This window comes from Macaca fascicularis, chromosome 9 (genome assembly GCF_037993035.2).
Source record: "Macaca fascicularis isolate 582-1 chromosome 9, T2T-MFA8v1.1".
Classification (NCBI taxonomy): domain Eukaryota; kingdom Metazoa; phylum Chordata; class Mammalia; order Primates; family Cercopithecidae; genus Macaca; species Macaca fascicularis.
This window is the reverse complement of record NC_088383.1, coordinates 102238042-102257669: the sequence shown is the minus strand read 5'-3', so window position 1 is coordinate 102257669 and position 19628 is coordinate 102238042. Positions and strand designations below refer to the sequence as shown.

General features: G+C 44.6%; 1 protein-coding gene across 6 annotated transcripts in view; it reads left to right on the top strand.

Annotated features, from left to right (window-relative positions):
- Positions 1-3519: 3519 nt before the first annotated feature.
- Positions 3520-19628, top strand: part of MYOF (myoferlin) — a 172810-nt gene continuing 156701 nt past the window's right edge. For all 6 annotated transcript variants that reach the window (XR_012417954.1, XM_074002215.1, XM_074002214.1 and 3 more), the window contains exon 1: positions 3520-3753. Coding sequence is in view for 3 of the 6 variants with exons in the window: in XM_005565966.5 (XP_005566023.3) it covers positions 3666-3753 (88 nt within the window). In the remaining 3 variants the exon portion in view is untranslated. The remainder of the gene's footprint in view (positions 3754-19628) is intronic.

Here is a 19628-nt window from a genome sequence, read left to right as displayed (position 1 = left end):
CACCACACTCGATTAATTTTAACAATTTTTTGTAGAGACAGGGTCTCACTATGTTGCCCAGGCTGGTCTCAAACTCGCCTCGGCCTCCCCAAAGTGTTGAGATTACAGGCATGAACCACTGCGTCTGGGCTGAAACATGCTTTATCTTGCTTAGATTTACACTCCACCTGTAATTGATTATGTATTATGTAAGGTTGGCGGTCATTTGTCTTTTTCTCCCACATGAATAGGTAAAAGGCAAATTAAAACTCCAGTGAGATGCTATTATATGCTCACCAGAAGGGCAAATGTAAAAAAATCTAACATTGGTAAGTATGACAAGAATTTAGAACAACAGAAAGTCTCATACACTGTTGGCAAGAGTACCACTGTGGAATATAATTTGGAATTACCTTTTAAAGGTGAATGAAATGCACACACTCTCTGGCCCAGCAAGCAATTCCACCCACAGATTAGACTCTAAATAGACTCATGCACATTTGTACCAGAACAGTCTTGGACTGTTCAGAACAGCACTGTTTGTAATAGCCCCATTCCCTGAACTATCCAAATGTCTGGCAGTAGTAGAATGAATTCATCAAATCTGGAGGCCAGGCGCGGTGGCTTATGCCTGTAATCCCAGCACTTTGGGAGGCTGAGGCAGGCAGATCACAAGGTAAGGAGTTCAAGATCATCCTGGCCAACATGGTGAAATCCCGCCTCTACTGAAGACACAAAAATTAGCTGGGGTGGTGGTGTGCACCTGTAATCCCAGCTACTCAGGAGGCTGAGGCAGGAGAATTGCTTGGACCCGGGAGGCGGAGGTTGCAATGAGCCGAGATCGCGCCATTGCACTCCAGCCCGGGTGACAGAGCGAGACTCCGTCTCAAAATAAATAAATAAATAAATAAAATAAAATGTCAGAACTCATACAATGAAATGCCATATAGCAACAAGAGTGAAGGAAGTAGAGCTACATGAATGAATTTCACAATATAATACTGAGAAAAAAGAAGTCAAACACGAAAGAATCCATTCTGTATGATTCCATTTCTATAAAGTCATAATACAGCAAAGAATTCATAAAATATGAACACATGTATGTGTGTATCTATACATATGATTATATGTGTACATATGTAAAGTTCATAACATACAAAAGAACTTATGTCACCAAACAAAGGTCATGACCAAGAAAACCTAAACTGTTTTTTTTTTTGTTGTTATTGTTTTTTGTTTTGTTTTTTTTCTTCGGTAAAAACTACAAAGAAAAGCAATGAAATCATTACCATAAAAATCAGGAGAGTGGGCCAGGTGTGGTGGCTCATGCCTGTAATCCCAGCACTTTGGGAGGCCGAGGTGGATGGATCACCTGAGGTCAGGAGTTTGAGACCAGCCTGGCTAACACGGTGAAACCCTGTCTCTACTAAAAATACAAAATTAGCCAGGTGTGGTGCTGCACGCCTGTAATCCCAGCTACTTGGGAGGCTGAGGCAGGAGAATTGCTTGAATCCGGGAGGTGGAGGTTGTAGTAAGCCGATCACCCCACTTCAATCCAGCCTGGGCAACAAGAGTGAAACTCAGTCTCAAAAACGAAAACAAAACAAACAAACAAAAAAACAAAATCAGGAGAGTGGTTACCTCTGGGAGAAGGAGGTGGATATGATATACAGGGTATTCCAGGGGCTTCTGCAGGGCTGGCAATGTTCGGTCTTGACCTGGATACTTGTTAAACTGTCACATTTATGTAGTATGCATTTTTCTGTAAATATATTTCACAGTAAAAATGACAAATGGAAAGAAGCCAGATAAAATAAAAGTAATAATCTCTATATTCCACTAAAACTGCCGACATGTCCACTAAATACAATAATAATGAACACGACACTGGGTAACTGGTTCTTGGCTTTAAGCCTTTGAGAAACTCATGGAGACAGAAGAATTCCCGTAGGTTTAGTCATGCTTTTTCAATGTACGTGAAATGTTTATTCACAGGTGGGTCTGCTTGACTGTGTGTTCTAAAGCAAAAAGAAACCCAATGCTTCTTTATCCCAAGTTTTAGCCTTTTCTTCTGAAATATAACGAGATCCTGATTTAAAGTCAACCTGCATTAACAGAAACGCTATGAGATCACAAATAAGCATGAATTTCTTACATGTGCAAATTACTGTGTACTTTGTGCTAGCCCCTATGCTATGACCTTTATCTTATAACAGCCTTTATCCCCAGTTCATAGATGAGGAAACTGAGGAAGAGAGAGGTTAATAAACTTGCTGGCCGGCATGGTGGCTCACGCCTGTAATCCCAGCACTTTGGGAGGCTGAGGCGGGCACATCACAAGGTCAAGGGATCGAGACCATCCTGGCCAACATGGTGAAACCCCGTCTCTACCAAAAAAAAAAAAAAAATTAGCTGGGCTAGGTGGCCCGTTCCTTTAGTCCCAGCTACTCGGGAGACTGAGGCAGGAGAATCGCTTGAACCCGGGAGGCAGAGCTTGCAGTGAGTCAAGATCATGCCACTGCACTCCAGCCTGGCGACAGAGCGAGACTCCGTCTCAAAAAAAAAAAAAAAAAAAAAGAAAGAAAAGAAAAAGAAAAAAAGAGACTTGCTAAGGTGACATAGCTCACAGTGGTGAGGCAGAGTCTCACACTCAGATCTGGCTGACTAGCCCCAGGCCGCCTCTTGTGATCTCAGCCAGGCTGCACCGTCTTCATGCACCCTCTGGGACAGAAAGACACCATGGGCAGCTGTAGGTCCAGAAACAGTGGGGAATCCCTTCTCCATTTTCACTGAAGGCAATTGGCAGCATTTGATGAGCCAGGAAAACTTAGGCGCCCAGCTCTCACCTCTGAAGGTGTTTTGAAGAAATTCTATGTTAGGTCATATATATATAAGTCATATATATATGTGTATATATATAAGTCATATATATATGTGTATATATATGTCATATATATGTGTATATATATGTCATATATATATATGTGTATATATATATGTGTATATATATATGGCAAAGGATCAACTCACAGTACATCAATTCTGAAAAACCATATTCCTTCCCATGCCCCGATCGCGTTTACTTGAAATAAACTCTGTCATTCCTTTGCCGTCCAGTAGGAGGCACCCTTTAGCTACTTTAAAAAAGCTGAACATAAGAATACTGAGTGGGTGTGTTCAATAGCGTGAGAAGGAACAGCGAAATGTCCAAAGAAAAAAATGACTAAAGTTTTAAAACTCCATGAAACTCAGAAGAAAATGAAAGCAGTGATGGACAAATCAATTAATTCAGTTTCACGAACCATTGCTAAAAGGCAGCAACATTTTAGTGGTTTCCTGAGCTACCCGTATTTCTTAGCTCCAAATTCATGTTGGTTTCATTTGTTGCACGGAATTATTTTTAGTTTAAGGTGTGTCCTTTTCACTTCCACATTTCCCGAATTCGTAAGTCTGTGCCTGCGGCACTGCGTAGACGCGGGGAGTTCGGTATCAGTTTACACATTGCCTTCAGTAAAATCCGCCAGAGGTCCACCCATTTTTGCCTTTTCCTCTTCCTTGCCCCGTCCCTGGGAGAAATCTTCCCTTCACTGGGAGAGAACTTCTCTCCCGGGGCGGTGCGACCCGGAGCTCCAGCGCCCGAGTCTCCACTTCGTTTGCTGAAACTTGCTTTCTGCCAGCTAAGAACCATGCTGCGAGTGATTGTGGAATCCGCCAGCAATATCCCTAAAACGAAATTTGGCAAGCCGGATCCTATTGTTTCTGTTATTTTTAAGGGTAAGAAAAAGTTTTCTTCTTTTTCTGAAGTCCTGTTTTGGAATGTTAGTTTCTTGGGTCACCTTCTTGAAAAGTCTGCGTTTAGACGGCTGATGAAGCCAGTCTCTCCAGCAGCGTTTGTTACCTGCGCAGGACAGGGGACAGGACCCATTTCTGGGGAAAGCATTTCATTTTCTCCAGGGCTTAAGACTCATGGAATGACCTGATGTTTTAGCTCTAAGAGTGTGATTTCTGTAAGCTCTTGGTGGAAAATGTATTTGCCAATCCCTAAATTTCAGGTATCAACAAAGGTCTGTATTGGTTCAAAGTAAGTTTCAGTAGCCTTAGATGCATTTTAATTTTATCTGCCTGTGAGAAACGGTAAAGGAGGAAGAAGAGCAATTAAATTGTTGGAGGCACCATTACTCCTTGAATCAGCCTGAGGCTGCTTTGATTGTCAATGGGCTTTTGGGAGGTGGGGTGAAGTTCATAGTTTTACTGAGTTTTCCTGCCCTTTTGTGTCTTTGTAATTGTTTTTGTATCTAGGCAGTTGGGGTGTTTTCTTATACATTCTGTAGCTTTTAAATTGCTCATTGAGGAAGAACTCTGGACTGCTAGTTTGCAGTTTGGGGATCTAGTTCTATCTTGCTTGCTGAATGACCTTGGGCAAGTTACTTCATTTCTCTGGGATCTCAATTTTCTTTTCTGCAAAACAGGCAAGAAGGGTTTAGACAAAGATCATCTCTAAAAGCCACATGGCTGGCTGAGTACGGTGGCTCACCAACCCTGAGCCAACTTTGGGAGGCCAAGACAGGAGGATTGCTTGAGCCCAGGAGTTTGAGGCTACAGTGAGCTGTGATCATGCCACTGCACTCCAGCCTGGGTGTAAAAATAAATAAAAATAAAAGGCTTGTCCGGGCACTGTGGCTCACGCCTGTAATCCCAGCACTTTGGGAGGCCGAGGTGGGTGGATCATGAGGTCAAGAAATCGAGACCATCCTGGCCAACATGGTAAACCCCGTCTCTACTAAAATACAAAAATTAGCTGGGCATGGTGGCATACACCTGTAGTTCCAGCTACTCGGGTAGCTGAGGCAGGAGGATCACTTGAACCCAGGAGGCAGAGGCTGCAGTGAACCGAGATCGTGCCACTGCACCCTAGCCTGGCGACAGAGCGAGACTTGTCTCAAAAAAATAATAATAATAATAAAATAAAATAAAAAATAAAAGGCTCATAGTAATTTCAAAAGGCTATTTTCCTATGACACTTGATTGCCATTGCAGGGGAGGGGACAGGAATGCTGTCATGGCACAATTCGATGTAAGTGACTTAGTTTTGGCTAAAGTAGGGTTTCTAACTCTCAGTGTGGAGGCTTTATCTATTTTGTTTGTCATTAGTAAGATTGCCGGCTCACTTCTTGGCAAGAGGGATGGGAGAGAGAGGGAAAGGCAGAGAAAGTGGTAGCATAGATAGACATGTGTTTCCTGACCATGCCTTGCTACGTTTCTCGTTTCTTCCAGGAGCCTGACTGCTACTCCCTGTCAGTTCCTGAGGCATCTATACCTTTCACCTTTCTTTTTCCCATTTTTCCCCTTTATTTCTCTTCTTAAACCTCTCCCTCTGAGGATGAGCAAGAAAATGAAAAAAATGAAACTCAAAGCTGGCTGGCTGGGTGTGGTGACTCACCACTGTAATCCCCAGAACTTTGGGAGGCTGAGGTGGGTGGATAATATGAGGGCAGGAGTTTGAGACCAGCCTGGCCAACATGGCAAAAACCCATCTCTATTAAAAATACAAAAATTAGCAGGGCATGGTGGCCTATAATCCTGCTACTTGGGATGCTGAGGCAGGAGGATTGCTTGAACCCAGGAGGAGGAGGTTGCAGTGAGCCGAGATCGTGCCACTGCACTCCAGCCTGGGCAACAGAGCAAGACTCCGTCTCAAAAAAAAAAAAAAAAAAAAAAAAAAAAAGAGCTGGCAAATTGTTGGTTGGTTGAAAAAAAAATCTGAAGAGCAAAAATTGGATTTAAAAAAAAAAACAAAAAAAAATTTTAGAAAAAGACTGGGTCTTGCTATGTTGCCCAAGCTGGTTATAATTCCCTTGCCCAAACTTTCTTCCCACCTCAGCTTCCCAAAGTGTTGGGATTACAGGCATAAACTACCACGCCCAGCTTAAAATTGGGCTCTTAAAGGACAAAGAGGTTTGAAAATCTGGCTACTTAATATCATGGACTCATGTGATGTCAGAGTTTATTTACATGTGTTAGGTTTTATTAAGTTTTTGTTTTCTTGAAGCAGTTACATAATAGTGACATAATATGAAGATTTTACATCCTTCATCATTGACATATAAAGACATTAAAATATATTGGGATCAGTCCAATCATGTAATTATTTAAGTCTTATAGATTATAGAGGAATTGGAGTTAACACTATATTGAAATCAGACTTGTTATTTGTCTGGAGTTTGTATGCACTGATGGAACATTTTAAATGATGAAAAATATATCTAAGTCAATGAATGCAAACAATCAATTGAAAGTGGAAACCTTTAGTGAAGTTGGCAAATATAGTCTATATAACCAATTACACATTTAACTTTAGTCTCTTTTCTGGCCTCCTTTGTTCATGCAAATCAAGTGGTAAAGTCATTCATTCATTTAACTAACAAGCAACCTGACAGAGGAAAGGATACTCAACTCAAAGAGTAGGAACATCTGCATTCTAGCTGACATTAACTCAATATCTGATTTAACTACCTGGGTCTCCAATTTCTCAGCTGTGGCATGATGGGAACTGGTCTTTAGATGTCTTCCATCTTTTCGGTTCTATAATTTTCCAGTTCCAGGTGTTGAGTTATCTGCTCTCAGCAAGATGTGAAATGCATTGCCTTAGGTGCTGGAGGGGATATAGTAATGAACACAGCTTTCTTCCTGCTCTCAGTCTATGTCGGTGATTTAAAATCCTGGTGATGGCAAACCCTTTACAGGTGTGTCCCCAATTTTGAGGACTGCGTAAAATTAAGTAAATTAAGTTCTGACTGAACTGAGGATACTTATAGCACAATACTGTCCATCAGAGGGAACATGGAACAAAGGCAGACATACTTCATAGTGTGTTGTGGGGTAGGGTATGGTAAAATGGAAAAAGCCCTACCATGCCTGTAATCCCAGCTACTTGGGAGGCTGAGGCAGGAGAATCCCTTGAGCCTGGGAGGCAGAGGTTCCACTGAGCAGAGATTGCACCACTGCACTCCAGCCTGGGAGACAGAACGAGACTCCATCTCAAAAAAGAAAAAAAAAGAAAGAAAGAAAAAAGGAAAAAGCCATACCAGAAGATCAAGGCAGCATCAAAGAAAGTCCCTGTGTTAACTGAAATACGTAAACATTTTGCCACTTGGGTAAATAAGCAAAGTCAGGTCAGTAAGCAGCTCTTCTCAAACTATAAGACCAGGGGAAATAATTGTTAATGGTGTTGCTCGCATAGACACTGAGGCCCTATTAGGCTATAGCTACACTTATTAGTCTATAGCTACGCTGCACTTGGGATTGTGCTGTACTGACAACCAACTGGTTTATAGCTGACCTCAGTCTTTCATGTTAAAACCCTTTCTTTCTTTCTTTCTTTCTTTCTTTCTTTCTTTCTTTCTTTCTTTCTTTCTTTCTTTCTTTCTTTCTTTCTTTCTTTCTTTCTTTCTCTTTCTTTCTTTCTTTCTTTCATTCTTTCTTTCTTTCTCTTCCTTTCTCTTCCTTTCTTTCTCTCTCTCTCTCTCTCCCTCCCTCCCTCTCTCTCCCTCTTTCTCTCTCTCTCCCTCTCTCTCTCTCTCTCTCTCTCCCTCTCTCTCCCTTTCTGTCTCTTTCTCTTTTTTTTCTGCCATCCAGGAGGGAGGAGTGTAGTGGTGTGATCACGGTCTCGAACTCCTGGCCTCAAGCGATCCTCCCACCTCAGCCTCCTGAGTAGCTGAACTATAAGCTCACACCACCATGCCCAGCTAATTTTTAATTTTTTTTGTAGCAACAGGGCCTCTCTCTGTTTCTCAGGCTGGCCTCGAACTCTTGGGCTCAAGCAATCCTCCTGGCTTGGCCTCCCAAAGTACTGCACAGGTATGAGCGCCCAGTTGTGTTCAACTGTGAGCGACTTTTCTGAGGCTGTCAAATTACTCAGGGCCTGGTAGCAACTAGGAGGATCTGCGGGTTGCTGTAGTCCTGGTGCATGGTTGTTGTTGATGTTTAGCAGTGTAGGTATAGATTATGAAAGACACAATGCTTATGTAATTTTTCACATCCTTGGGGTGCACCAGATTCCATGAGCCAGATCCGAATCGTGAGGCTGCAGTGAGTGCCTGTGAGCCAGGGGTGGCCATTCTGCCCTAAGTTCCATGCAGCCAGCCAGGCTGTGAAGCTGAATCTAGCTGAGATTAGTCTACAAGACCTCTGAGACTTGACGATTCCTCCAAACAGAACAGGTTGTTAAAAAACTTTTTAATTTTAAATAATATAATATTTTTAACTTCTAAAATTAAAAATGCATGTAGACATAAAATAAACTAACAATCCAGAGGGATTAATGCCACTAAAAAGTGCAAATTCTCCCTGCACCTCTTCTACTCTTTCTCTCTCCCACTGTTAGTCCTTCAGGGCCACCACGCTGAACAATTTGATTTGAATCCTTCTCGACCTTTTGCTATAGACATGTAAGTTGTCCCAACTACTACCTGTTAGCAACAGGACTGCAGTGGGTGTCCCTGTGGAGCATGTCTTTGTGAATATGCACATTTCATTTTTATTTTATTTTATTTTATTTTTTAGACAGAGTCTCGCTTTGTCACCCAGGCTGGAGTGCAGTGGTGTGGTCTCGGCTCACTGCAACCTCCGCCTCCTGGGTTCAAGCGATTCTCTCGCCACAGCCTCCTGAGTAGCTGGGATTATAGGTGCCCACCACCGCGTCCGGCTAATTTTTGTATTTTCAATAGAGACAGGGTTTCACCATGTTGGTCAGGCTGGTCTTGAACTCCTGGTCTCATGATCCGCCGTCCTCGGCCTCCCAAAGTACTGGGATTATAGGTGTGAGCCACTGTGCCCGGCCATGAATATACACATTTCAAAAGCACAGCTTCTACCTTTGTGTGTGTGTGTGTTATTTTTCTTTTTTCTTTTTTTTTTTAGACAGAGTTTTGCTCTTGTTGCCCAGGCTGGAGTGCAATGGCATAATCTTGGCTCACTGCAACCTCCACCTCCCAGGTTTAAGTGATTCTCCTTCCTCAGTCTCCCGTGTAGCTGGGATTACAGGCATGCACCACTATGCCCGGCTTATTTTTGTGTTTTTTAGTAGAGACAGGGTTTCACCATGTTGGCCAGGCTGGTCTTGAACTCCTGACCTCAGGTGATCCACCCGCCTCCGCCTCCCAAAGTGCTGAGATTACAGGCATGAGCCACTGCATCTGGCCTTTTCTTTTCTTTTAAAGATGCTTTTGCTGGATCTTGACATTGGCTTCCATTTTCCCTTTGACCCATCCCTTGCTTCTGTGTCCAATCTCTTGAAAAGGTGATTGAGCAGAGGTTTCCTTGTATACTTTTATATTATTGTGTCTTTACAATGTGGCAACATTACATTCACATAAAACATCCATCTCCTTGGGTACATAGTTGTTGCTACTATAGCATTTTTCTCATCCTCTCCTTAACGATATCCCCCATTCCATCAGCCAGAATTTTCTCTCCCTTCTGGTCTTGTGTAAATTTTTCCTTGTGGAATGTCTACTGCTACTGTCCAGATGGCCGCCAGATAATTGTCATGTTATTACTTATTTTTTCCAGATTCCTGTTATTTTACTTGAACCGGTTTTTGGAATGTGAGCCTAGATATTTCTAGAATATCCCCTTTCTAATTAGCCTATCAAACTTTGTAGTCTTGAGCAAACCACTTAACCTCTCAGAGAGTCCTTTTTTCTTTTGAGAAATGGGGCTATAATGGCTTATCTGAAAGGGAGTTAATCTCTAGACATCCCAAAGGCTGTGATGTATCCAATAGACACACGTGTATTTTTAGTAAAAACCTGCTTTGCTGTTTGAAATTATAAAGTTGATTTTTTTTTCAGTCGGGGACATTAACACCAAGAATATATCTTTTAAAGCATTTTTTTTTTTTTTTTTGAGACGGAGTCTTGCTCTGTCGCCCAGGCTGGAGTGCAGTGGCTGGATCTCAGCTCACTGCAAGCTCCGCCTCCCGGGTTCAAGTGATTCTCCTGCCTCAGCCTCCCCGAGTAGCTGGGACGACAGGTGCCCACCACCTCGCCCGGCTAGTTTTTTGTATTTTTTAGCAGAGACGGGGGTTTCACTGTGTTAGCCAGGATGGTCTCGATCTCGTGACCTCGTGATCTGCCCGTCTCGGCCTCCCAAAGTGCTGGGATTACAGGCTTGAGCCACCGCGCCCGGCCTTAAAGCATTTTTTAAATAAGCTCCAAAGCTATGAGAACTTTACTGCCTGGCAACAGTGCGAGACCCTATCTGAAAAAAAAAGAATGAGGAAGTGATGTGAGAAAGACTTCATGGATATTATTCCCTGTGGTCTGTCCAGGCACTTGGTGCATTGCCCAGACAGAGCCTTGGTTCACCCAGTGAGAACCACAGGACTCATCAAGAAGATCCCTATCAGCTCAAACTGATAATCACACTACCCGGGTATTCCCATAAAACCAGTGTATTGTATTGACAAAACAATCAGGAAGGCAAAAGTGTTTAATCTACTGTGTCATTCCCAACCCTTCCTGGAGAACTAGGCTTAGAGACTCACTGCCTAAGGAAAGTGGCCCCACCCTATGGAAGCATGGGAACTCTCAGAGGTACACGGCAGGGTCTCAGTCATCTATAAAGCTACAATTGCCCCTAAAAAATTAATTAATGTGCCTTGTTTTTCTTTCCTCCTTCACAACACATCTCACCTGCGTGCCCTCAGCTTAGGGGTGCTGGTATTTGTCTGGTATGGGTTTTCCTTTCTAATCACGCGTGCGTTTCTCCTTTCCCCTAGGATTTGGCCCTGCCAAGAAGGCATGGGATTGTTATATCCTCTGCAACACCCAGCACATCACTGATGTTGAATACACATTTTAAATATTGAGCATGTAAGAAAAGAACTGGCAGGAGATTTGAGACACCTTGGTGTGATAAAGTCCTTGATGCTTAGTCCTGCAAGAGACCCTGGGAAGTCAGCCAATTGCCCTTCTTTCCAGCTGAATTACATTTAATATTCTCTCAGGTGTTTGGGAATGAGGCTTAGTAAAGAACCCTGTCAAATATTCATGAACTTTGAGTATAACCAGTACGTAGCACCTGTTCTCTGGGAGCAAATCGGCGTCTTAGACATTTTGCATTCTTGTTCCTGGCAAGGAAAACATGAAGCTGCCAGTTTTTATGTTAAACCTTCATACATGAAACATACTATATAGAATGCCATGATATGGCAGTGGTCACGTGACTCACTGTCTAATTTCTATTGAACAGCTGTTCTATTGCACAGGGGTGTGCTCTGAGCAGGTCTGAGTACAGTTCTCACTCAGAAAAAGTTATGGGACATTTGATACCTTAAGCCTTATCAGTTAACTTCTTACTGGGCATGAGGGTGCAAAGGCCCTGAGCTCTGGGGCCAGGGATGCCTAAATGAGAATTCCAGTTGCAATCCCTAGTTGTTCATGAGCAGATAAAATCTTCAACTTCAAGCCTGGGCATGGTGGCTCACGCCTGTAATCCCAGCACTTTGGGAAGCCGAGGTGGGTGGATCACCTGAGGTCAGGAGTTCGAGACCAGCCTGGCCAACATGGTGAATCCCTGTCTCTACTCAAAATACAAAAAAATTAGCCAGGCATGGTGACGGGCAGCTGTAGTCCCAGCTACTCAGGAGGCAGAGGCAGGAGAATTGCTTGAACTCAGGAGGTGAAGGTTGCAGTGAGCTGAGGTGGTGCCATTACACTCCAGCCTGGGCAACAAGAGTGAAACTTCATCTCAAAAAAACAAAACAAAACAAAACAAAAAACCCCAAAAAAACAACAGCAAAAAAGCACGTCAGTTTCAGTGTTCTTAATAATACCTCCTGCCTTGCAGGGCTGTTTGAGGATTAAATTAATGTACATGTGACATTGCACATGGCAATCTATAAATCTCCTTACCTATTTGATAATAGTTTCATGGAGCGCTACAGTGTACCAGAGAGTTATTTCTGGAACTAAGCCTAGAAAAATATGCATAAGATAGCTTGGACTTTTAGGCCTAGGTGACCGTCTAGTTAGCCCACAAGAATGAGATGCAAACCAGAATAGACATGAAAAGTTACAATCTGAGTAGATGAAAGAGTGAAAAACCTTGTGGAGAAAGTGTCATTTGGCTTGGTTTTAAATGATGAGTGGAAATTTGACAGAAATAATGGAAAAAAGACATTCCAGGCTTTGGAACAGCACAGAAGGACCAGGGAGCCCTGGGGAGGAGTAATGTGGTATGAATAGGATTTGAACTTTACTCATCAACCAGTCGGGAGCCTCGTTAGGCAGCAATGTGAACAGCAGATTCCTACTAGTCAGGAAGACTAGTAAGAAGGCTTATTAGTTGAGTCAAATGCTTCTCAGGACAGGTGGAGCTCATCCCAGGGCTGGAATCAGAAGGAAGGCACTAATAAGGAAAGACACTGAGGAAGCAGCCTGATTGAATTAAATTAATAAGGAAGCCACACTGGACAGGCGAATTCGGCCATCCTTCCTCACATTCTACTGTGAAATGGAACATCAGACTGCCTTGCTTCCAGCTGGAGTGTGCGCCCTGTGGGCGAGTGCAGGGCTGGTTGGGGTAGCTCTGCAAGAAGCCAGCATGAGGGCAGTAGCCACCTGAGGCAGCAGGCAGGAAGGCCACCAGGAGATCGAAGGAAAACAGAAATACAAAGTGATTTTTGAAGACAAAGTGTGGTGTCTTCCCAAAGATCAAATTGGGGAGCATTTCCTCAACCAAGCTGAGCTGCGGTTCATTTGCATAAGGTCCTTCTCTCCCTAGCCTGTTGTACTATCTGAAAAGATAGGGAGTCACGGTTCAGAATTGCTTCATTGCAAGGAGCAGATACTCACTTCACTGTACTCAAGGAAACCTTGGTTTTTCTAAAGCCAGAGAGAAATCTAGAGTCCAGATCACAGACCTCACAGGAACCAGAATCGTGTCACCTCACTTCTCCCCACCTCCCAGGGACTGTGCACCCTCCTGCCTCTGTTTCTCCCTGCACATGGCAGCCATTACTTTTCTGCATATTGGCTATAATTGTTGACTTTCTGCAAATTGGCTATCCTTAGTGAGGCCTCTTGCATGGGCTTTGGGTTGCCACAAGGTGACTGGGTCCTGACTCTACATCCAACTACAGTGGCAGCATCTCATGCATGAGATAGCTCAGAGAAAAACACCCATTGGCTTGGTTTTGGTCAGATATTCAGCCCTGCTCCAATCAACTGTGGTCAAGGGGCATGGAAACCCAAGACAAAGTGGGTAGACCAGATGTGTCTACTCACAGGGCAGCCTTCTGAGGCCCTAGAATACGAACTCTCCACCCCATCTCTTTCCAGGGACTAGATCTGTTCTTTTCCATCTTTAATCTGTTGGTTGACATAACCTCTCACTTAAAGAACCCCCTTCTTTCTGTAATTAACACAATACCTGGAAAGGGATGTCCTTTGGATTAGAAAAATTAATTTTCACTCCTGATTTTATCGCTAGGAACTGGGTGTCTTTGGGCAACTTTATTTCTGAGCCTTCATTTCTTCATCTACAGAGTGTGGAGAATAATCTGTACCTCTCAGGGAGCTTGTCGGGAGCAATTGTGATAAAATATCTAAAGAACTTGTCATAGTGCTGACACGGAATGTTGTATGACAAGTGCTCGTGTCTCCCGGCTTTTATGCCCCACTTCTTCCCCCATTGCTGCAGGGACATACAGAGTCCTGGGGGACATTTCCGAGGGGTGGCCCAGGCTTAGCTGTTCAGAATAAACAGGATGCTGGTCAGCTGTGGCTGCACAAACAACTTAAAGGCATTGCCCAAGTAGGTTATTTGTTTTTAATTGTGGTAAAACACATAAAACGTAAGATTTACCATCTTAACTATTTTAAATGTACAGGTTTTTTTGTTTGTTTGTTTTAGTTTTAGTTTTTTTGTTTTTTTTGTTTTTTTGAGACGGAGTGTTGCTCTGTCACCCAAGCTGGAGTGCAATGGCACCATCTCTGCTCACTGCAATCTCTGCCTCCTGGGTTCAAGCGATTCTCCTGCCTCAGCCTCCCAAGTAGCTGGGATTACAGGCATGCACCACCATGCCCAGCTAATTTTTGTATTTTTAGTAAGGAGGGGTTTTGCCATGTTGGCCAGGCTGGTCTTGAACTCCTGGCCTCAAGTGATCTGCCCACCTCAGCCTCCCAAAATGCTGGGATTTTATTTCTAATTTCCTGAGGAAATGGCCTACTGTTCTCCATAGAGCCTGCACCATTTTACATTCCCACCAGCACTGCACAAGTGCTCCAATTCTCCACAGCCTTGACAACACTTCTTCTTTTTTTCTTCTTTATTTCATAGTAGCATCTTAATGGGTGTGAGCATAGTAGGTTCTTAGCAACTCTCTGGCTTGGATTTTCAGCTCACACTTGCTGTATTAGCTCAGAGTGAGAATTGCTGCCGTGCAGGCCTCGTCCTCAGTGATCAGCAGGATCACTGTGATGATCAGCAGCTCTCCTGTGATGGAAAGCCCGCTGGCAAGGGCCCAGCAGCGGCCTGAAAGAGCCTGGTGGCCTCTTGGCCAGTGGAGCCCAGCCCTGAGGTCCGTGTGGCCAGAGTTGTGCTGGGAACCATAGCAGAGCAAAAGACATGTGAGAAATAGCGATCTCGACTCACTGCAACCTCCACCTCCCAGGTTCAAGCGATTCTCCTGCCTTAGCCTCCTGAGTAGCTAGGATTACAGGAGCATGCCACCATACCCAGCTAATTTTTGTATTTTAGTAGAGAAGGGATTTTGCCATGTTGGCCAGGCTGGTCTTGATCTCCTGACCTCAGGTTATCTGCCCACCTCGGCCTCCCAAAGTGCTGAGATGACAGGCATGAGGCACCGCACCCGGCCCTCATTTCATTTTTAGGAAGTAGGTATTACTGCCATCTTCATTTTCCCTATGAGGGAGCTGAGGCAGAGACAGATCAGGATTTAACTGGATTCCAGATGGTCCATGCGTCTTCACTGAGCTCAGCATGGATGAAGAGGTTTCTTCACAACCTGTGACTACACAACCAACTCAGATAAACAGTTCTTCTCCCTCTGAACGGATTGAGTTGTTTAGTGGTTGGGGTCATTAGGATCCAGTCTGAAAAAGGAAGAAAGTGTACCAAGAACAAAAGAACATAAAAAAAAGAAAAAGAAAAACAAAACCCATCCCTCCTCGGGTGAGTTTGCAACAGAGCAATGAAAGCCTTTATGATATGCTGTGACTCAGAAGCTCAGAGGTGACATAGCTTAGCAGTGAATCAGTTCCGCTGATAGTCAAGTTTGAGCCATTTTATTAGTGGAGACTGGAACCGTAACTTCTTGTAAAGTATTAAAAATCCAATATTTGACTGGCAGGGTGAGGTCCACTTCATTTCACCTCCGTTTGTTGGTTTATGACCTTCATCATCTTTTTCATCTCAATAGTGCAGCTTATAAATTGAAAAAAAAAAAAAAATCCTTGCCCTTCTCTCTCTTTCTTTCAATAAACAAAACGTTATGTTTTTGTTTACCCCTCCTAACAGTCTGAATTCATTGCCGGGACACTCCCTGTCTCTGTCCCTCCTATGTTTGGCAGCTCCTTCCTCATTCCAAGCATGAATCCATTCAACAAGTATTGATCCAAGTGTTGATGGAGAGGGTACTCTGCCGGGCAGCGTGCTTAGCTTTGTGTATAGGGTGGAGAACAAAGCAAGTTTAGCCCTGTCCACATGCATCTTATAGTCTAAGCTGTAAATAGGGCCAGTGTTCAGTGAATTAAGAGTGCAGGCTGGGTGTGGTTACTCACACCTGTAATCGCAGCACTTTGGGAGGCTGAGGCAGGCGGATCACTTGAGGTCAGGAGTTCGAGACCAGCCTGGCCAACATGTTGAAACTCTGTCTCTGCTAAAAATACAAAAATTAGCCAGGCGTGGTGATGGGCACCTGTAGTCCCAGCTACTTGGGAGGCTGAGGCAGGAGAATTGCTTGGACCTGGGAGACAGATGTTGCAGTGAGCCGAGATTGTGCCACTGCACTCTAGCCTGGGGGATAGAGCAACTCTGTCTCAAAAAAGAAAAAAAAAAAAAAAAAGAGTGCAGTGTGTTTAAACTTCTGGAAAGGAGACATTATCATTATTGGCAATTATATTGATGGTGATGGTTTACTGGCTTTTAAGCACTGTGCTCATGCTTCACATGTACTTAGTTATTCAATTTTAACATACTCCTTTATCTTTTTTTTTTTTTTTTTAAAGACAGAGTCTTTCTCTGTCACCCAGGCTGCACTATAGTCGCATGATCTCAGCTCACTGCAACCTCCACCTCCCAGGGTCAAGCAATTCTCCTACTTCTGCCTCCCGAGTAGCTGGGATTTCAGGTGCGCGCCACCATACTCAGCTAATTTTTGTATTTTTAGTAGAGTTGGTGTTTCACCATGTTGGCCAGACTGGTCTCGAACTCCTGACCTCAGGCAGTCTGCCCGCCTCGGCCTCCCAAAGTGCTGTGATTACAGGCGTGAGCCACCGTGCCTGGCCTACTCCTTTATTTTCTCACCAAAAAAGTAAAAATAAAAATAAGAAAGAAGTCCTCACTTGAGAGCTGAATAAACTGAGTCTCGGGTAGAGTGGGTGAAATGCTTCGCTCAAGGTCTCACAGCAGGGTCCAGGTGGAGCTGGAACACTAACGCCCACTGCCGAGGCTGTACCACCTATGCTTTCCCTTTCGCAGCCCTGAATGCTTGGTCTTGGTCGCATCCAAACTTGGCCCATCCTGTGGTCAAGCACATGAACTGAGCCCACGTGGCTGGCAATCTGGGCTCTACTGCTTACTCTTGGCAGTAACCTCCCTGGACAAAGCCAGCCCTGAGGGCATCTGGTCACACCACGCTGGGGCCTGGGGCATTGGTGCCTTTGAGCTGGACATCTTTGGTCTCAGAGGACTTGTCTAGGGCCCCAAATTCCCTCTTGTTTGCCCTAGGGTGTTGGACACATTATGATGGCTTCCATGTGTGAAAGTGCCTTGCAGGGCACTGACAGTGTAGAAAGCTTTTTCATGGGTGTAATCTTTTTTTTTTTTCTTCAGAGATGCAGTCTAGCTCTGTCACCCAGATTGGAGTGCAGTGGTGCGATCCTGGCTCACTGCAACCTCTGCCTCCCAAGCCCAAGCAATTCTCCTGCCTCAGCCTCCCGAGTAGCTGGGACTACAGTAGTGCACCACCACGCCCTGCTATTTTTTTGTATTTTTAATAGAGACGGGGGTTTCACCAAGTTGGCCAGGCTGGCCTCGAACTCCTGACCTCAAGCAATCTGCCCGCTTTGGCCTCCCAAATTCCTGCGATTATAGGCGTGAGCCTCCACGCTTGGCTCATGGGTGTAATCTTATTTCTTCTCCACAACAACACAAGGAGGTGCTGAGGACTGATATTCATACCCATTGTTCAGACGAAGATATTGAGACTCAGATATCAAGGGAGGCCAAAGCTGTGTAGCCAGAAAGAGGCAGGGAAGGACTAACCTTTACCTTTTTCCACTGCTTCACATATGGCTGGTTTTCTTTGTGCTTGGCATCTTCTCGTTTTAATTTCACCCTCTGTCCCTGTCCCAGGCCCCACTGACAAACACCAGCCCACAAACACTCCTGACTCCCAGCTCTCCCTCCGATCCACAGCAAACAAGCAGCCCAGCTTGCGAAAGCACCCACAGGTGAAAGCCATGCACCGCATAGGAAGGAGGGTCGAGGAAAGTGAATTAAACTGCTGGCAGGGCCAAAAATTCCACTGAAAGAGATGATTAATGGTGAGACACCAGGGTCTAAAGCTGAGGGTAAACTCAACTGGAAATTATTTGCCTGGGAAGGATAGGATCTAATTATCAAGATTTTTGACTCAGCGCTTTGCATTTGTTTTCAAAGTTGTTTGAAGTGACTATTTTGTTTTCTGTTGATACCATCTCTTGGATGGGGGAAGGGCAGAGGACCGGATCCTCCCAAAGCTTGCCTGAAGGAAGCAGTTGATAGTTCTGATCCAACACATGGTAATGTCCCCTGTGTCCTGGGCATGTGTGTCTTCTCATTTGACCCTTGCTGCAATTCTACCAGGTGGGCTTTTGTATCCCCTTTTTAGAGGACACTTGGGCCTTGAGAGGCCCTGTAGGCCCTACCTCCTTAGCTGGGTTTGAAGTGTATTTGCTGAATACCTGAGACTTCATTCATTCTCTAGCAAATTATGTCTCAGAAATACACCAGTCAGAAATAGGTTGAGTGGCTCCAGAGCCAGAAGACCTATATTCAAATTCTGGCTTTGTTTCTTACTAGCAGGTAATCCTGGACAAGCTACTTAACTTTCTTGTGCTTTGAATAAGGATCATAATAATAATAGATAACATTTACAAAGCCCTTAGAAGAGTGCCTGGCAGATGGTGAGCCCTATAGATGGTAGCTATTATTCCTGGGCATTAGATACCAATCTTTATTAATGAAGAAGTCTAGATATGAAGAGTTGGAGTAAGTAGACCAAGTTTACACCACTGGAAGGTCTGAAAAAGTGACAGGTCACCTGGCACCCTCTGCCTGCAGTGGCAGTTAAGAGCACAGGTTTGAAAACAAGGCTGACTTGGGCTCAAGCTCAGCTCTGCTACTTACTGGCTCCATGATCTTGGGCAAGTCAGTTAACAACCTTGATCCTCAGTGTCCTTATCTGTAAAATGAGTGTACTCATATCTTCTATTTTTGTTGTTGTTGTTTGTTTGTTTTTTTGAGACAGGGTCTTGCTCTGTCACCCAGGCCATGGCCCACTGCAGCCTTGATCTCTAGGGCTCAAGTGATCCTCCCACCTCAGCCTCCTAAGTGAGTAATTGGGACCACAGGTGCAAGCCACCATACCAGGCTAATTTTTTAATTGTTTGTAAAGATGGAGTCTCACTATGTTGCCCAGGAAGGTCTCAAACTCCTGGGCTCAAGCCATCTCCCACCTCTGGCCTCCCAAAGTGCTAGGATTACAGATGTGAGCACTGCCCCCAGCCTCCCTTGTAGGGAACAGGCGTGAACGTGTTTAATATGCCCAGCACACAACACAAACACTAAGGCAGTCAAGCCGGGTGCCTGGCCCTCCTGGGCACCCTTCCTGGCAGCCCTGGCAGTGAGCAGAGCTGGGACATGACCACGCTCCAGCATCAGCTTTTAGGAAGCAGATTCTGGCTGAGTCATTCAAACGGACTGGACTTCACTGCAACTCCCTTGGAAAATGTGGGTTTGATTCAAGAGCCTGTACGTCTGAAAGGTCATTTCCAGAGGCCAGTGGGGCACTGGGAGTGGAGAGGGGAGCAGTCACCCCGCCTGCCTTTTTGCTGGGGCATTTCTGTTTATCAGTGATATCCGTGACTGTTGCAGAAATGTCCCAAACAGCCTTGCTTTGTATCACCGTTTCCACTTGCCCAAAGCGCCTTTCTCCTAGAACCTGTTTGGCAGCATCTTCCTGGAACGATAGGGCAGCCAGGGTTGAAAAGCCAAAGTCAGCGACACTCCCGGAGAGAGGTCCACCTGATGGGCCCTGTGTCCCTGTGCTCCCCCAGGTGTCTCTCAAGTCCTGAGGACAGAGGTGTCTCTGCCGGCCTTTCTCAGAACCTTCTCTGCCCCTTGTTGATAGTAGAAATTAG